The following is an 18,256-nucleotide window of genomic DNA, read 5'->3' on the forward strand; positions in this document are numbered from 1 at the left end:
CCATGCCAGTCTATCCATGTTCCGCACCATACTGGAGTCTGAAAGCTTATGTTGGGCGCCCGAGCTTTCACTCAAGTCTATATTTTTGACTCAAAGTTCTCAAAGTTCTCATTGTTCTCAAACTACAATTCTCGGACTCAAATTAGCATAATTTCAAAAATTCACATTTCGAGTCTATCTAAGATCCTCATAACTTGGGGAAAAGGTGTCCCACACCCATAAGAATGATTGTTTTATGCAGCTTATGATCCTAACTAACGATCCCTATCATTCTGCGGCCGATCTACCAACATCAGTTTTTGCCCATTTTTCGCACTTTTTATAAGGTGTAACCCCTCATTAAATTTTGCGAAAAATGTGAAAAAATTAAAATTGTCAGGCGCGAGTTCCATGAATAATGATGACTACGAGTTCAAAGAGGCACTTCATTCAGGATTTTGATGAAAAAATCCATATTTTCAGCTAATATACTGCTTTTTTGTTGTGAAAACCGTCGCAACTTGGCCAACAAGAATTCCACCTTCCACGAATTCTTGAGTACACAAAACCACAGCAGTAGCTCCTCAAAGTGGCCAAAAATGAATAATTTTATGGTAAGTGCTTACTTTCAACAAAATGTTAGTGTATTTCAAGGTGCGTTTAAATAATATTATGGGAAGTCTAACTGCTGCGAATGTGTAACAATATGATACGTGCTGTGTGGCCTAAAATAAAGTCTCCCTAATGGGCTTGTGAACCAGGGCGTTGTGCTCGGAGTCGCTGGAGGAACTCTCGGCGGCGTTGGCTGCAGTGAAGCTACCGCTCACCCGCCGACTGGTCGAGTTCTTCCGCTTCTTGCGCTTTGCGCGCTCCAAGTCCAGTTCCGCGTCCGATCGGGAGATCGTACTTGATCGATTATCATCCGGCAGGGACTTCAGGTCCGGCTCATTCAGCTCCTGGAAATCGCTGGCGATGGTGGACGAGGAGGACTGCTTCTTGGCCGCACTGAAGTAGTCCTCGATGGCGGGATCCAGTTCCAGGACCGGACTCTGCTGCAGTGTGTAGACCTGGGCGCTGACTTTCATGGTGGGCGGCGGAGGAACTGGTGGCTTCGGTTTCCTTTTCGCAAACGGACTGCCAGGCTTACTGCTCACCTCGTCGTACTCCGGATCAGTGAGGAACTCCACGCTGTCGGCCATCATATTGACCCTCTTGAAGGGCGGAATTTCGGCGATTTTGGGCTTGCGCTTTGTGTAGGGACTGTTCTCATAACTCTGGAAGTTTCCGATCTGCTCGGCGCTCTGAAGATTTTGGGTCTTCAAGTGGGCGGCGGGGAATCGGGAGTCCTCGATGCTAAAGCGTCGGCTGCCCGACTGATTGTACTCCATGTAGCCAGTGCGTCTGTACGGTCCATATTGGGCGGTTCTCTCCTTCTCCCGGTTTGAGAGCATCTCCACGCTGCGGAACCGCTGCCGAGAGTCCAGCTGCAGTCCGTCCTCCGCCTCCGACTGGGATCCGTCGCCATCGGCATGGGTCTGCGATCGTCTGAGCCTCCGCGAGTTGCGGGCTCTTTCGGGTCCCGAGAGATCCATCATTGACTTCACTGGCCTGACTAGTTTGGGCATGCGCAGGGCATCTTCGTAGGAGGGCAGCAGGCTGATCTCCTGGGTGTGTTGCAAGCTGGGAGTGGCATCCTCCATCAAAATGCGGTTGTTGAGGTCTCGACTACACATAGATGATTGATTAAAATATTATTAAGTGCCACTAACTCTACTCCATGCTACTTACATGCGTCGTAGCTCATCATCGTTCTCCTCGTACTCCCGGTCCCTCTGCCGGACTTTTTGCTTCCTCAGATACTTCTGCAGACAGGCATAGCCCAAGACCAGAGCACCCAGTCCGAGTAGGGTCAGCATTATAATGGTCCATGCCTTCTCGCCAGTACTGCTGCTCCTGGCATTCAGAATCCACACATCCGCGCAGGCGAACTCCCAAAGTTTTCCATAGAAAACGGCTGGCGCAGCGCAACGCAAGTGGTTCCCATCTTTTATCTATGGGCGTGAAATAAAAGTCATAAATGTAGCCCATTGGCTGGAGAACGAAACAAACCTTAGCTGGCTTAGCTGTCAGATAGTCGTAGAACTCCACGAACAGCGGACTGTGGCAGTCGCAAATCCAGGGATTATCACCCAGCCACAGCTGATCCAAGAACTTGTTGCCCCCGAAATAATGGGGCGGAATGGGGCTCGTCAAACGGTTGCCATTCAGGTGGAGGTCCGCCAGTTCGGGGAACTCTCTGAAGGTGTTATTCCTCACAGTAGTCAGCCTGGAAACCGAACACCATTATTAACACCCACTATCACATTTGTCTGCAGCTATGCCCAGTGCTCACCTGCAGTTGGCTAGGTTCAGTTGCTGCAGGGTTTCGGATCTCATAAAAGTTGGTATATCAGTGATAAGATTGTTGGATAAGTCCAACTTTTGAATGACCGAAAGACTGGACAGTGCGGTGCTCTCGATGGAGGTGATTTCACACCAACTCATGTTTATGGTGCGCACCGAGTTGGACACGATTTTCGTCAACTTCTGCAGCACATTCCTACTAAGATTGAGCTCGACCAGCACATCATTGTTGCGTATGAAGTTTCTGTCCAGTCGGGCTATTTCGTTGAAGGCCAGGTTCAGCAGCTTGAGGCGCTTCAGTTTGGCAAAGGCATCTTGGCCAATGAGTCGGAGCACGTTCTGGGACAGATCCACCACCTCCAGCAGGGAGTTGTTGGCAAAGGTATTGGCATCCACCACTCGCAGAAGATTCCCCTGCAAACGCACCTCAGTGAGTTGTGGCAATCCACTCAGTTCTATGGCATCCAAGTTGCAGTAGGAAACATCCAGCTTCCGCAGCATATAGGTCAGAATGGGATCTTCTGACAGGCTGCCAAACTGGAGTTCCGTGTTCCGGGACAGGTTCAGTGCCTCCAGATTTTGCATGGCGTCCAGAAAGAAGCCGGACAAGTCCCTAATGCTGCAGTTACTCAGGTCGAGAACCCTCAGCGCTCGCGAGGGCAAGGGCGCTATTTGGGCCAATTTATTGTTGGCCAGATTAAGGCGCTCCAGACTTGGCAGCTGATTGACCATCTGATCTCCACCGATGCTGGAAATCCCACAGGAAGAAAGGCCCAACTCGGTCAGCGATGAACTGGTCAGCAGCTCGAAGCTCTCCCCGCTGCCAAAACTGCCCAATCGATTGCCATCGAGACCCAAGCGCTTCAGACTCGGAGCATATTTGAAGGCCTCACTGGGACTGAGTGACTCCCAGGAATCTATGGAGTTATTGGCCAGCAGCAGAGTCCTCAGCGACGTGAATCCAATCAGCGTCTTGGTGCCAATGGTGGAGATATAGTTGTTGGACAGATCCAAGTATATCAACGAGTCTATGTCCGCATACTGGCTGGGAAACTCCGCAAACTTATTGCCCGACAGATCCAGATGCTCCACGGGAATGCCCTCGAAGCTGGGATACGTCTGCAGGTTCCGCCTGGCGCAATCCGCGTACAAGCTGTCCACCACCCAAGTGCAGCGACAGGGCCAAGGACAGTTGACTGCCCGGCATGCGGAGATGACCCCCAGGAACAGGAGAGCCACCTCCGAAACGATCCGCATCTCTGCAATACAGATGGTTGTTACTGGTGTTGTGCACCCGCTCTATTGCGCATGCACTTTCATTAGACCCTTATCAGCGTTTTGCCATCCGGCTTTGGCTTGAACGCAATTTGAAATTGCGACGATTGAAGGTGTTAGTGACGTCACAATAGCCAGTTCTTATTCACCTGTTGAATTGTTGTTTCCCTTCGAGCTGCACTCGCCTTATCTAATCTCGCGCAAAGTGGAGCACCCAAACAGAACGCCAGAAAACCGGGTAAGGAAACCAGAAAACCACGAAATCCAACTGAGCAGCTTAATAACCGATTTTAGAACTTAACTGCCACTCCGATGCAGCCACGCCCTCAGCATTTTTCACTTTGCGGTTAAATATTTGTGCGTTTCCGGTGCGATTTTATGGCGTTTTCACGATGTTTTCCGCACAACTCACTGTCTAATACTACTCGACCGAGGAAAATTACTCACCTGGTGGCCGCTGATAACGCTCAACGGGCTACGGCTTCCACTGCGACTGATAAGATAAGCCGCTGATAAGGAAGTCCCATACAAACGGCAACGAACCAGTGTGGCAAAGTGCGCGAATAGTGTGCTTAACCGGATCGGTTACGGAAATCGGAAAATACTGGAACTCTTTAGCGGGTATTCAAACCCTAAGTGACACCTGATTTTTTGCCGGTTTCAGCGGATTTCACGACTATGATCGAAAATCCTAGGAGTTCTACCGAAATGGTAACATTTACTCAATTAAAGTAACTTAACTTGAAACTAAACTATTGAAAAGCATTTTTGCCGCTTAAATAGCTGTTTTGAAATTTGCCAAGTACTTTTGCAGCATATGTCAACAAATCAACCGTGCGTCTTATAAGATGGCAACAAATGGAGTCGTTTAAGACTGAATAAACTTGTCACCCGGCGAAGTGCAACCGTTCAAATGGAGAATCCGGGACAAGAGCCAGACGACTCCTTTTTCGTCTGCGGCAGCCGCTGATAGGGCATTAAAATTACCCATTCCCTTCGAAGGATTCTGTGCAGTTGGGTCCTGCAGACACCCGTAACCGGATTTATTGTAATGAAGCGTGAGCAAAACAGAAACGACGCCTCGGGCGACAGCGCGATAAAGATGCAGTGCGAAATGAAAAGTAAGACGAACCCAGTCCCGTTTTCACTCCCAGGAGCAAATAAAAAACAGGACTTCCAGCACTGACGTGTTGACAGCAACATATTTGCGGCTTGATTACGGTGAGGAGCTGTAGGGCAGCAGGAAACATTCGCGTCTCAGGAAAAGCTAAGAGGCAAAGCACGAATTTCATTTGCTCTTCGGAAATTTTCATTTGGAAATGGGGCTAGTGTATTAATTTAAAACATCATTACATGTTCCTTGAAGGTGTCAGAAAGTGGCAAAAATAATTTGGCAGGGAAGACAGCAATACTTTTACGCAAATTAAAATCCTAGTAGAGCAATTGTAATAGCATGTTTTCTTGTACAAAAAATGGTTGTATTTTAACGATATGGTTTCCCAATCATATGCAAGCATCCACCGAATCCTAGAGTATTAAGAGCAAGCGATTTTAAATGGTTAGCGACGATACAAATAGCTAAAGTTGATGCCCTGCTCCTGGGGTTGGGTGAACTTCGGGAGCAGCGGGCAACAAAGACATCCAAGGAGAATGCAGAAGTCAGCGTAATGCCGCGACTGATAAGCCCGTCAGGATACGACCCCGAACACCTCCCCCGCCCCCGCCCGCTCGGGGGTTACTCGAACTGCTCTCGATTGAAAACGATTGTGGGCCAGATATTTAAATTCGGTTGCCACGGATAAGTGCATGGGATAATGAGCAGGGATGCGCAACGCAGCCTCGCCAGTCGCTTTTCGCGTGTCCTTGCCGTTTTAATGAAGCGCAACGGCTTTGTTGCCGAGACGCCTTTTGTCCCGGCCCGCCCCTCCGCCGCCCACCCGTTCCACCGCTGCCCCGCCCCTCTGGCCCACTTGCCATGGGATAATTAGCGGACGCTGCGATGCAAAGTCATCGCCGGCGTTGGGAACTCGCGCAGTTGAAATCACAAGTTAATGCCGCACGGTCCAAGGACTTGGTCCTTTGTGTGCTTTTGTTAATGGATTGATTTTGATTTTGAATTTCTCCCGTCTAATCTGGGCTGACTTAGAGCGCTCGCCGCCGCTCCGCTTTATTGGGCAGTTTCCAGCGATTTTTTAATAAGAAATGAAGTGCTTTTTATTTATTTTCGGAGCGCTAAGTCGTGGAGGCAAGTAACTTGGCATCGGCATGCCGGCACTTGCCACCCGCAGTGCAGTCGAAGCAAAAGTTAAGTTGAATGACAGCTGCGGTGGCGAGAGATAAGCACACCACCCACTCGGAACAGCCAACTGTCCATCTGCCAGAGGCACCAAGAAGCGAGGAGCTGATAAAGTGAAATGCGAATAATTCAGGTGGAGCCAGGATGGCCGGAAGTCCTGGCGAATGGGAAATGGACATAGACATCCTGCTAGCTTGCTAGCTTAGCATTTCCGCAGATGTCATAAAGATATCCCTGCCATTACGACGCTTCTAATCGGAGTCATCAGCGAATTGTGGGCCACACACTCTGGCATTCCGGCCTTTGATTATATTTTTATGCCCCAGATTCCTCTTTTTTATTGTCACGGGGTGGGGGAGAAACAATTTGCTTCTATCTGCAGGACGATGCGTCACAAGGAGCAGCATTTTTGATACACAAACATTACATTACATACACCAGGAAGGGGCAGGGGGCGATAAAGCAGGGGAGTATGCCCCGCAATTTGCATATTCTTAGCCGTGGAATGCCTTATAGACAATTATATTTATTATTCAGTTATGCCGCCAACGGGGGATGGGTGTACATAAGTTGAACCAAAGACATTCCCATTTAATGCTTGCCATTCTGAATTTCAGCTGGAGTCAAAGGGAACGTTGCTGGGCAAATATCTTGAATAGCAATAAATTTCGATTTTCGTCCACTTAAATGCTTTATGAATTATAAGCTTAAGACGCGCCAACCGAAACCACCCACTCACACCCTGTTTTTGGACAGGGAAAGGGTGCAAGGAGGAAGGAGGAGCAGGAATACTCCTTCAGCCCAAAACTTTCTGCTCTGACAGCAGGCAAAGATTTAGACAAAGACCAACTCCAGAGCAAATGCCAGCTACTGATAGCAACTCCTGGGGGGTTGGGCTGAGATTTAAAAAGCCAGGCCGGAATGCCGTCTTCCCGGGAACGGGGCCGGAAAAAACCAGGACCAAGAAGAGCCCAAGCCTTTCGCCAGGCCAGCAAAGAATGCCATAAATCAATTCGTATTAGTTTTATGAAATTTATACCTGCGGCGCACCACCAGCCAGCCGACAGCCACGGAGGAAAACCTCCAGAGGAGGAGGTGTGCTGGGGGGAAGGGAGCCAGAAAGTCCTTCGGCGGTTTAATGAGCAAATCTTTTTTGGCAACGCCATCTCGGCATCAGCAGAAAGCGTTTGGCGCCAAGCGTTTCCAATTAAAAGCATAATTCATTCACTTGGCTTAGTTTCGGAGGAAGTGACGCTGCTGATGCCCCAAGGAAAACTGCGAGTATGTTAAACTTTTAAATAATAAATAAATCAAATATGTCAAATATCATAGAATATATATCTGCACAAATTCGTTTTCAGTAATACAATGATATCTGTTCATTTCTACTCAAAAAAAAACTTCGTAAGTATCATCCATTCATTAATTTCCTTTTTGCCCTTAAAAGCGGGAAAAAACTTGGAAAAGTCACAAAAGAAATGTCACAGATATTCAAAGCCCTCTTCAAGGAGGTTTAGGGAAAACCCTGTGAATATTTATTGAAATATTTTTCACCTTTTGGTCGTTGATCGTTGGACGCTGCCCAGCGGCCCAAATGAATGGGCGCCTCTGAATTATCGCCTGACAATGGGATTATCATTTTTACATTTTCCGCCTGCCCAGTGGGCGTGGCAGGTGGACTGGGAAGGCAGTTGTGGGCCAGCCAGCAGTCGGCCTTGGCTTAGCCTCCCTGGGGGGTAATTCGCAGTTGCCATAATTATCATCGTAAATTATGGGCGAGTAAAAGTTTTGGATTTTATGAAAATGAATTGAGATTGAGCTGGAGCTTGGCTCCCTGCATAAAGTATGAACTGGCAAAGCCAATTGATTTAAATAGTCCTAACAGCCGCGGCGGTAAATCAGCCAGTCGGCAATCTCACTTGTGCATCTTACAACCACCAGCCAACCAGCGCCCACTTGCTCCTAGAGCAACAATTTTTTGGGGCAATAATCTGCGAGCCAAAGCCGAGGAGTGTCATAAATAATAATTAAACAACTCGCGTTGTTAAGTCTTTTTATTACGCGCCCAAGACAAACGACAGTTGACAGCGGGAAGGAGGAGGGCCAGGAGCAGGAGCCGGAGCAGGAGCAGGAGCAGGATGCAGCCAAAAGGATAAGGTGCCAAAAAGACAAGACAAGACAAGGGAAGGCTTAGAGTGGTAGCATGTGCGCCAGCAACACACACACACACCCACTCCCAGAAAAGGGGCGCAATTTTCCGCGCAAACACTTTCCCTGCAGGTCCTGCGGAATAGCACATGAGCCAGGACACGGGATTTCCATGGGCAGGGGCTGTCTGCCCTCCGCATCTCCTAGGCAGGTGCTTGTCCCGCTTCACAGGGGATTTTAAGACGTAATTAAGATAATAAATAATAATCGCCCAATGCAGGCAGTCCCAGGATGGGTGGGTGCGTGTGAGGGTGTCCTGGCCATGTCCTGTCGCTCCGTTCCCAAATTGCCCCATCGTACGTGTCCGCCTAAGCCCCCCTGTCATATTCTTACGCAAAATCAAGATATGCCAGAAGTATAGTGCCGCTGACCCGGCTAAAGTGGGTTCTTAAATGGCCCACTTCTGGCCGTTGGAAAATAATTCTTGTTTGATGGTGCTTAGCCCAGGCCTAATTAAAAGTTTACTTTTAGGAAGGCATTAAGTTTGTGTGCAGATTCCAGCACATGATTTTTTAAACCTAATTTTACTTGAATTCATAATTAGTACCTGAAAAAAACAAGCTTTCTAATCGGGCAGGACAATTTATTACTCAGCTCAATAGCTTTCCTTTGTTTTTCCTACTCCAAAGGCACTCATTAACTAATTTGGCCAAGATGAAGATGTCTGGCTGAAAGCAGGTCCATTCCTTTCCTATTTTTGCAGCGCTCTCCCCTCGACTTCCGTGTAAGGAGAATGTCACAAATCAAAGCGGCATTATTATTACTTATGACCATTTAATTGGACTTGCGTTATATTCATTTGACTTTCGTTACGGTTTGTTTGCGCACTCAATTTGCCAAATGAATCGCCACCACCAGTCGACGGGCTGGTGGGTGGTGGGTGGTTGGCTGGGGCAAACCACCGGCGCACCAACCACCGAAACCAAGCCACTGTCAACTATTTTGGCTCGCACGCTCATTAGTTTTATTGCCCCGCGTATCAGTCAAAGCCACAAAACTATTTATGTCCCACCCTTCTGCTGTGTGCTCCCCTCCCCTCCCCCTTTCCTCTTTCTGCCCGTTGTCCTTTTTGGCAGTGCGAGAGTCCTTTTAGTCCTGTGCGCTCTAATTGCCGCCAAGAAATCTAGCCTTTGATGGCGAATGCTTCCCTTTGGCGGGCAGTGATCTCCGGCTGAATTGCGATAGATATTTCAATATCCTGTCAGTGGGCTGAGCAGCACTTAATTATGATTGCATTACTCAGATTTATTCGCCATTTGGCGTCATTAAGGGCATATGAAAAAGTTTAGCAAAGTAAGATTTATGCTGCCATTGGCACTCCACGGAGGACCACCTTTAAGCCACCTCGAAAGTTGGCCAACAGCCGCAAGTGCGGCGTAGTTAACTATGTAAATGTTTTCTGTTGCGCTCCTGTTTATGTATATTTACATTTAATGCCCCTCGCAAAACCGAGCTGCCCCCGCCCCCACCCCCCTCATTTGACCTGCAGTTGGGGCTAAAGTGGGCGTGGCTGTAATTTCATTCGCCAGCCGCACAGAGCGGCGCAAAGTGCTGGGAATTTTAATTAATGGATAAAGTTATGCGTTGTTTTGTAAGGTACATCCCACTGCTCGAGAGGACTCTCCAGTTGGCAGGATCTCCTTGGCTGAGAATTAAATATTTCGGGTAAATATTCATGTTTGCGTAAAGGCAAATGCTGAAGTTTGAAACATCCGGAATGATTTACATCGCTCCAGGGCTCACAATATCCTCAAATGCCCAGGAAATCTCGTCAGTTCTCTTCAGCCCAGAAGTATGCAACAGTTTTGCACTCCATTACGATATCCATAAAGAAGCAGCTAGTTTAATATGCTGCGGCCCAGAGATGTGCCATAAATTGAACCCTTCGCTCCTTCCCACAATTTAATTTAAAAGTTTGCGATAACAAATGATGCACATCCCCTCCACACACACACATACACACGTGTATTTAAAATAAGAAATAATGTTGTGCTGATTTAGTAACCGCAAGGAACCCAACCCCCCAAAAGAAACCATCCCACCAACCAGCCACGCCCACAGTATCTACGAATGACTGCGGCATGTAACAAAGGCGAGCGAAATAAAGAAATGAAAATAAGTAAACTTTGGCGCTAATAAATTGCTTCATATCTGCGCCGAGATGTGGGTGGGCGGCAGATAACTCATACGCCCCGTGCCACAACTCACGCTCGAAACGAAGCTAAATGTGCTGCTCATATTGCCATTTTCCTTCGCTTCCCGTACATATGCATATTTATTTCCTCCGCTGCTTATCAGTGCTTACCAAAAAGTGGAAAAAACCGAAATGAACCCGCAGAAATACAGCAAAGATCTGGCACACATGAGAAATTGCCAAACACATTACGACTGCAGCAGCACATTAGCCCACGGCGTCTGGGGAAAATGGGTGGCACTCCCATCCTTTCGGCCACAATGCACTCCCTGAGAATTTATGAACTCCTTAATGATGTGCGCTCCAAAAGGCACCGTTACGACCAATTGGAACCACTTTTGACCACGTCAGCAGAGCCAAGTTTTATTATAGTAATGTTTCCATATTTAACATATGCTGGTTATGCCCTCAAAATTGAAATTATATCTCGTGGAGCTAAGCCATTTTTAGCAAACAATTCGCATCCATTTACTGAAATGTAATAAAGCCAGCTTACAAAAGAACACAAATTGGCAAAATCACAACCACTTCCAAATGGCGAAACAAAAACACTCGGCTTGAATTTGACATTTAAAATTGTATTTATTTAATCATTTAATAATTGCTGGGGAATATATTTCTATTTATATTAGATATAAAGATGTGTGGATGTGTTCACTGTGTGTCTGTCTGTGTTACTTGTGTGTCTGTGTGTGTGGGCGTACTGATGCTTGCAATAAATTACAATATTATTTGAATTAAGTTTATTATCTATGTAAGGGCTTACGAAACTAATGGAACAATTTGCAAAACGTTTTATTTCAGTGTAGATTTAGTTACGTGTTTGTATCGAAACGCTCAAAGTGGCGATAGCAACGAATGGTTCCAATCGCATCGAAGCTGATTGGTGGCCAGATTTCGGGGGTTGGTATTAGATACCAAGACTTCGAAAGCAACGAATGTTGTATGTATGTTATACATTCTATATGCGGCATCCGTGTGCTTGGATCGAAAGGGATATGTGCTAGGCGAGGGAGGGGCTCTCAAATAAGGCAGGGCAACTAAACGTACTGGTGCTGGTTCGCCTCCAACTTAGGGGTAACTTAATCTGCAGATACAAATGCAACTTAGGCCGAAACAAATTCACAATGCTCAAAGAATGCGTACCTAGGATAACATACATTATATACAAATCGCACGTCTGCGGCTCTCTAAACTTGGCTTTCTTTGGTTGGCTTATGCTTAACGAGCTGGCGCCCTCTTTCTATATCGATGGCTAGAACTAGGTAGAAGTAGAAATAGAGAGTTGTATGCTGGATACTGGATGGGGTGGAATCCCTGGGGCCTCCCCACATCTACAAAATAGTCATACTGGTTCATGCAAGATCGTATTATTACTCATAAAGTGGCTTTATCTATTTGCTCTAATTTCGCTAGATGCTCCTGGGCAAATGGTAACGCGTAACTGGGTTAGTTCTCGTTCTGTAATACTTAGAGTTCACTAATCTAGGGGATTACATGTTAAGAGCTATCGTATATGGTATAGTATTTGTCATAGCTGCAGCGGCGATTTGGAGCTGCTCAAATGGGGTCTCTCGTTGAACTATTTACAAGAAGAAATGCTGCTACTTTTGATTTCAAACTCCTGCTCCATCTGCTTCTCCGCCGGCCTAGTCCCGCTCCTCGTACTTGGGCACAAAGGAGCCCAGTCCGCCCAGCTGGGCGCACTGATTGCTGTCGTACAGCGACATCTTGAGGCGCTTGCACTTGGCCCGGCGATTCTTGAACCAGAACTGCACGTTTTTGCTCTCCAAGCGCGGGAACTTTTGCCTGGAAGCAACATGGAAATAAACAAAATATTATTAATAATTATTTATTTAATAATTTTTGTATACTAAGTTCTAAATTAATAGATAATCTATATATAGATTATATAGATTATAGATTATATTATATAGATTATATTATAGATTATATAGATTATAGATACATAAATGTTTAATATATTATAAAATAGCTAACAATTTAAATAAAAAATTTCGCAATCCAAAAATGGTAACATAATTTGTAAAAAAAAATCTATATTCAGAGGAGCAGTGAACAGATACATTTAACTACCTTATGGATGCCCCAAACTATGAAGTGGATGCTCACCTGTACGGCATGGTGTTCAGGTCCTCGGTGTACTTGAGGATGAGGTTGTGCGAGGGATGCGTGTTCATGGCGAACCACTGCTCCAGCTTGGGCACCTCGGTGACCGGATCGATGAAGGTGCGGTTCCGCTTGCGGCGCTCCTCGTTCGAGATGCTCGACAGGTTGAGGCCGCCGCCGCCCATCAGGGCGTTCGGCTGGATGCCGGCAGCTGCCGCAGCAGCCGCAGCATGGTGATGCGGATGTCCGGCGGCCGCTTGACCGAATGCCGGAATGTAGTGGCTCATGTACATGAAGGACTGCGAGAACATGGAGTTGGGGACCATGGGAAAGGGCAGCTGGTCCTTGTGGGGCACAACGCCACCTGCTAGATCCGGCGAGGGCGAGCGGAACTCGTCCAAGTGGCTGGCATCGTTCTCGTTGTCCTCCTCATCCTCGTCCATGTCCAAGTCGTCGTCCTCCTCCTTGGGCGTGGAGCGCTTGGGCGTGGAGCTCACCTCCTGCTCATTGTGCAAGCTGCTGTTGTTGTGGTTATTGTTGAGGTTGGAACTGGCATCCATCTGGGCGTCTGCATCCTGATGCCGCTCCTCCCCGTTGGAGTTCTCCTTGTCGTTGTCCTGCAGCTCATCGCGCGACTTCTCCTGCCGCTCCTCATCCTTCACACTGCCATTCATGCCATCGCTTTTGGCCTCCTGTGGCTGCTGCTGCTCCGCCGCCTCCTCCTCGTCCTCGTCCATCAGCGGCGAGCTGCGGTGCCGCTCGTGGGTGGTCAGCGATAGGGGCAGTTGCGGCGTGTTCGGCCTGCTCTGCTCCTCGTCCATGTCGTCCGAGTGCTGCGACATGGTGTCTATGTCCTCCGACTTCAGGCTGAGCGGACTCTTTAGGTAGTCGTGCGACATGGACAGGTTGCCCATGCTCATGGGCTGGCTACCAGCACTGCTGCTGGAGTTCTGGCCCAAAGGGGCGTGCTGACTCAGATAGCCGTTCATGGCGGCATGACCCAGGGCACTGATTGCACTGCCCAAGCTGCCGCCCCGCATCTCTGCCCGCTTCTGTGCCGCCCGAGCGTTCTTGAACCAGTAGACCACGTTGTTCACGTCCAGGGGCTTCCTGCCCCGCCGCGACTCCAGGGCATTCAGCTGCACCACGTACGTCTGGATCTGCTGGCGCGAGGGATGCGGATTGTCGGCGAACCACTTCTGCAGCTTGGGCAGCTCCATCTCCGGATCGAAGCTGGTGCGCATGCGAGTCTTCTGATTGGGATACGGCGGACCGTGTCCAGCGCCGCCGCCATGATGGTGGTGGTGGTGCATGGACGCGTGCATCGGATGCACCAGCATGCTGCCGTGGTGTCCCGGTCCCGGCGCCTGTCCAGCGCCCGCATGGTGAGCAGCCTCGTTGGCCAGCAGCAGACTCTCCCGGCTGCCCATCGAGCCCAGCGGATTGCCGCCCGCCGCTCCACCGGCAGCAGCGGCATGTGCCGCAGCAGCGGCCGCCGCCGCCATGGCCGTGCCCACCGGAAAGTCCATCTCGCCGGGCACTGCCACTGGCACCGGAACCGCCGACGGACCCGTCATGAACGGCAGCATCTTGGGCGTCATGGCTGCCGCCTGGGGCGAGAGCTGATTGGACCACCACTGGTCGAACTTGCGGCGCAGGTCGTCGGAGATCTCGCCTCCTGGCAGGGCGTAGGTGTTCTGGTGGGAGCTCCGGCAGATCTGCGACAGCGTCACCTGCAAGGGAGGCATAGGTACTACATTTAGAAAGTCACACACAAATTTACAAAATTGTTTTCGACTCATTAGCATTATTCTATCAGAAGCAAACTACTTCGTAGGCAGATTACGCGATTGAGTGCGAATTGCTGCATAATCACAGATTCCATTTGGGAAGACCATGACTCACGGGCACGAAAATTAAGGGGAGCATTTGGGCACCCCTATTTGCTGATTGCTTAATTAGGAACAGCTATGACCAGTGCTGGTAGCTGGTCATATGATGGTTATGCGGAAAGTCGGCGGTTCGATCATCACTTCAAAAGTGGTGTGTTCCGTGTGGAAAGCGGGGAAATCAGGGGAAATGCACGGGATTAGTGGGGGTGGGGACAACCTTGGACAGGGGTTTGCCTTGCACTGAGCGACTGTCAACAGTAGCTGCTCTAAGACCCCAAAGTCTACCGCTCACTAAGCGGCTGTCATAAAAATCACGGGCGTAGTTGTGGTGGTGGTGGTGGTTGTTGTGCGGCGAACTCAAGTGGCGGGATTCACTTAGCCATAAATGTGCGACAGTCGAAAATTGCCTATTACGATATACGTAAACCCCGGCGACAGATACCTGAGCGATACCAGCCGGGCTGATATTAACAACTGAGCAACGGAGCAACGGAGCAACGGAGCCGAATCGAATTGAATTGAATCGAAGGCGATAAATAGATAGTCGCTGATACCTGATAGGCAGCGACACATCAGCTTATGGCGATTAAAATTGAATTTGCCCAACAGAAGTAGAGGCGATGCGTTGGCCAAAGGGTAGATTGCCAAGGCGTATTAAATGCTCAAAGATACTGCTTTGTCTCCCAACTGCTGGCAAAGATAATGTGGTGGTTCTTTCGGTGGTTCTGGTTCTGGTTGTGGTTCTGCTTTTCTAGCGTCGCAGTGGCGCTGCTATCAGCTAAGGAGGCGCCCCAAATCACTTAAGCTGCTCACAACACAAGCGCACTGCAGGGTGGGTGGTTTAGGTGGGTTAGGTGGCCAGGTAGACACCTAATTGTAAATAAAATGGGTTGACGCTTCTTACGTGGCGCGGCATTATTGAATTGATTTTCCTATCGCAAAGCTCCTCGGCGGACACTGGAGAGCCACCGCGATGGGCTCGAGGTGTCAGACGGCGAATGTGGAAATTATGGTAAATGCTTATCAGGTGATTAGGGGCCTGCCTTGCTTTGCTTTGCTTCGCTTTGCTAATATTAATCAAGGGGCGGGGTTGGGGGTACTGGGGCAGTGGGGCTTACCAGGCCAATAAAGTCGCAATATCAATTGAAGGGTATTTCTGGCCGTGATTTCGTGTTGTTCATCGCCGGCGATAGCGTACGGCCAATGATTTATGGCCTTAATGCACCGATATCGCCCCCCGCCCAGCCGAACTGGGTCATGTGAGCCGTGCACTGGGTGTGCCGCCCGCCTGCTGCAGGATTCCCAACTAAGCCTTCTAAACCGATATCAATAAGGAACACAAAAGCCACACACACACACGGAGGGCATGTTCCTGGAGACAGGAGAGCAGGCAACGCAAAGCTGATTAAAATGAAAACTATTGCAAAAAGGGATTAGTTAAGTGAACCAAATAAATGAACTCGGCTTAACAAAATTTCTTTGTAGTAGCTATCAAAACATTTTCAATGCGTTAAATATTCCGCAAGCAGACAGGACATGCAAAAGTTATAAGTATCTCCTTCTGTGTGTGTGTAAATGAGTGTGTGTGCGTGTGTTCATGCCTCGCAACACGCAAATTAGCGTCGCCACTTCTCTCATGCGGATCCGGAGACATTTTTGGGCAAGTTGCAGCAACTCGAGGACGGATAAGAGCGCTTGGGGGAGTTTGGCGTAAACCGCTTATGAATCATTATAGAATTTCGTCGTCTTAGTGCGCAGTTTTAAGTGAAAGTTCAAAGTGAATGTCTAATTGGCAGACGGCGGAAGGGGGAAGCGGAAAGGGGGAAGGAACTCACCTCATCCAGCGGACATCCTGTGGAGCGGAGCACCGCGTGCGACTGCAGCACCAGCAGCTTGAGCAGCTTGTCCTTGATCTCCCCGAACGGCGACGTCTTGGGCCGCAGGATCACGATCCTCAGCGTGATCACGGAAGTCAGCTCCCCCACAATGTCGCTCACGGGCACCGCTGGGTTGTCCGAAATCTGCTCCAGGGGAATGGGTTTCCAGTGCTTGATAATCAGTGAGCCTGCCGCAGGTTAAATACAAATGAAGTTGTTATTGGTGGCTCCTTGCAGCTGATGTCCTGGCACACTCACCTCTGGCTGTGTTGGCCACCTCCTGGGAGTAGCCCAGCCGCTGGAGGGCCGTCTGGACAATCTCGCTCCAGGGCGTGGCCGCGGCGATGATCACGTAGCTGTCGGTCTCGATGTTGGGGCGCCGCTTCCAGGGCTGGCGAGTGTCGATGGTCAGGGAGGCGTGCAGGGAGTGCACCGACTCCACCACACAGTGAAGTGGAAGTGATTTGGCTGCAAGGAGGAGGAGAGCGGCAGAGGCGGTTAGAAGTGCACTAGTTATGTTGCCAATAGTGGCTGGCTGCCACACCAACGAGTGGTGTCTAATAATCGGTTTAGTTCAGTCTAGTTCCAAGTGCAAATCATCGACAAATTAAAATAAGCAATTAAAACATATTCGAAATGGGGCATTTTATGCAGATTGGCTCCGCACCTCCGCCGCACGCACAATGGTATTAAAATAAATTATTGCATGTTGCGGTTAGCCGCAAATGGTTTTAGCCGATTAAATGGCCGCCCATGCCACTGCGGCGAAACAAACTTGAAATTTGGAAAAACACATTTTTGAAATTATGAATTATGCTCTTTCTTTCGCTGTCGCTCTCGAAAACTAACCCACTAACTCACCGCGCCTCACCCGACCAATTATTGAAGGCTTAAAAATAAAATGGCAAATTCAGGAATAGAAGTTATAGACTTCATTCCCTGCCACTGCAAGTGGGCGTGGCAGGAGCCACTGAAGGCTGATGGGAACACACTGCAAATAGGCTTAACGCCCAGGTCCGGCCGACATAATGGTATTATTAATTATTCCAATTATAAAAATTGTAAGCAGCCAGAGATTGGCGAACGATTGGCGAACGATTGGCATTTGCCGGTCCGGGCAACTGGAAGCGTTTTAAAGAACATCGGTTTGGCTGGCGGGCTGCGGGGTTTGGAAAATCGAGGGCTGGTGCGGAAAATTGAGGAAAATCGCATAAAATCGGACCAACCGAAAGTTCAGCCCAATTACGTGCGATTTCCATGCCATATTTTTGTGGGTGGCGTGTGTGTTTTTGTTTGTGTTTGTGGCGTGTGTGTGTGTGTGTGTGTGTGCCACGCAAATCTTTTAATTGCCATGAAAACCTCATTGGGGCCATCGGCATTAAAAATAAATACATCAGCCGGTGCGTCGGCTGTGCCGAGTTGAAAAGGAATAAAGAATTCAACTACAGCGCATTGTTTGTCACCTAGAACTTTAAGTGATGGGAGAGGTGTAATAATAATCATATTAAATTCAATAAATTCGAAATATTTGCCCAAAAAATGTGTCCATCATCAAATTAGCCAGCTGCTCCAAACGCATTGTTTCGTGCCCAAAAACACTATATTCCCGTCCCATGATGGCCATGATGCTCATGATGGCCCAAAACTGGTCATTAGTGCAGCGGTCTGGTTCCATGGATGAAAACTCGTTGTGCGGCCTGTGCAACCGAATTATAAACTCAATATATCCATTATCCATGGAGCCATGATTTGATGGGGCTAAAACAAAAGCGGATTTCGTCCACCTGCATATGTGTGTGCGTGCGTGTGTGTGGTGTTTGGTGGGTGGCAGTTGCGTTTAGCGTGCGGTGGTCTTAGCGGGCGGATCCCCAGACCACCGAGCACCACTAATTGTTGCATCTGAACTGGCATTTCAACAACCACTGGCCGGGTCGGAATCAGCAGCTTTAAGTCACCCGGGCCAACGATGGCAGACAGAGCTTATCCTTATTAGCATTATCAG

The 18,256-nt window shown here is 48.7% G+C and overlaps 2 protein-coding genes across 4 annotated transcripts in view; both read right to left on the reverse strand.

The window, feature by feature from the left end:
• Positions 1 to 601: 601 nt before the first annotated feature.
• LOC6548025 lies at positions 602 to 4,138 on the reverse strand. 2 transcript variants are annotated; one of them, XM_026981058.1, is made up of 5 exons: positions 4,105 to 4,138; positions 2,372 to 3,641; positions 2,089 to 2,305; positions 1,768 to 2,030; positions 602 to 1,704 (listed from the first exon to the last, which is right to left on the reverse strand). In XM_026981058.1, the coding sequence occupies exons 2-5, from the start codon at positions 3,637 to 3,639 to the stop codon at positions 705 to 707; spliced, it is 2,748 nt and encodes a 915-aa protein (XP_026836859.1). In that variant the 5' UTR covers positions 3,640 to 3,641; positions 4,105 to 4,138; the 3' UTR covers positions 602 to 704. The 2 variants fall into 2 exon arrangements, with proteins under 2 accessions (XP_026836859.1, XP_026836858.1); XM_026981057.1 differs by having other exon boundaries at positions 3,807 to 4,107.
• A 6,787-nt stretch (positions 4,139 to 10,925) lies between these two features.
• LOC6548023 overlaps positions 10,926 to 18,256 on the reverse strand; it is a 42,971-nt gene continuing 35,640 nt past the window's right edge. For both annotated transcript variants that reach the window (XM_001975144.3, XM_015156780.2), the window contains 4 exons: positions 16,513 to 16,722; positions 16,213 to 16,442; positions 12,489 to 14,218; positions 10,926 to 12,164 (listed from right to left, as the gene is read on the reverse strand). In XM_001975144.3, the coding sequence (XP_001975180.1) occupies positions 12,005 to 12,164; positions 12,489 to 14,218; positions 16,213 to 16,442; positions 16,513 to 16,722 (2,330 nt within the window). In that variant the 3' untranslated portion in view covers positions 10,926 to 12,004. The remainder of the gene's footprint in view (positions 12,165 to 12,488; positions 14,219 to 16,212; positions 16,443 to 16,512; positions 16,723 to 18,256) is intronic.

Source organism: Drosophila erecta, unplaced genomic scaffold, assembly GCF_003286155.1.
Source record: "Drosophila erecta strain 14021-0224.00,06,07 unplaced genomic scaffold, DereRS2 tig00000092-arrow-pilon, whole genome shotgun sequence".
NCBI lineage: Eukaryota > Metazoa > Arthropoda > Insecta > Diptera > Drosophilidae > Drosophila > Drosophila erecta.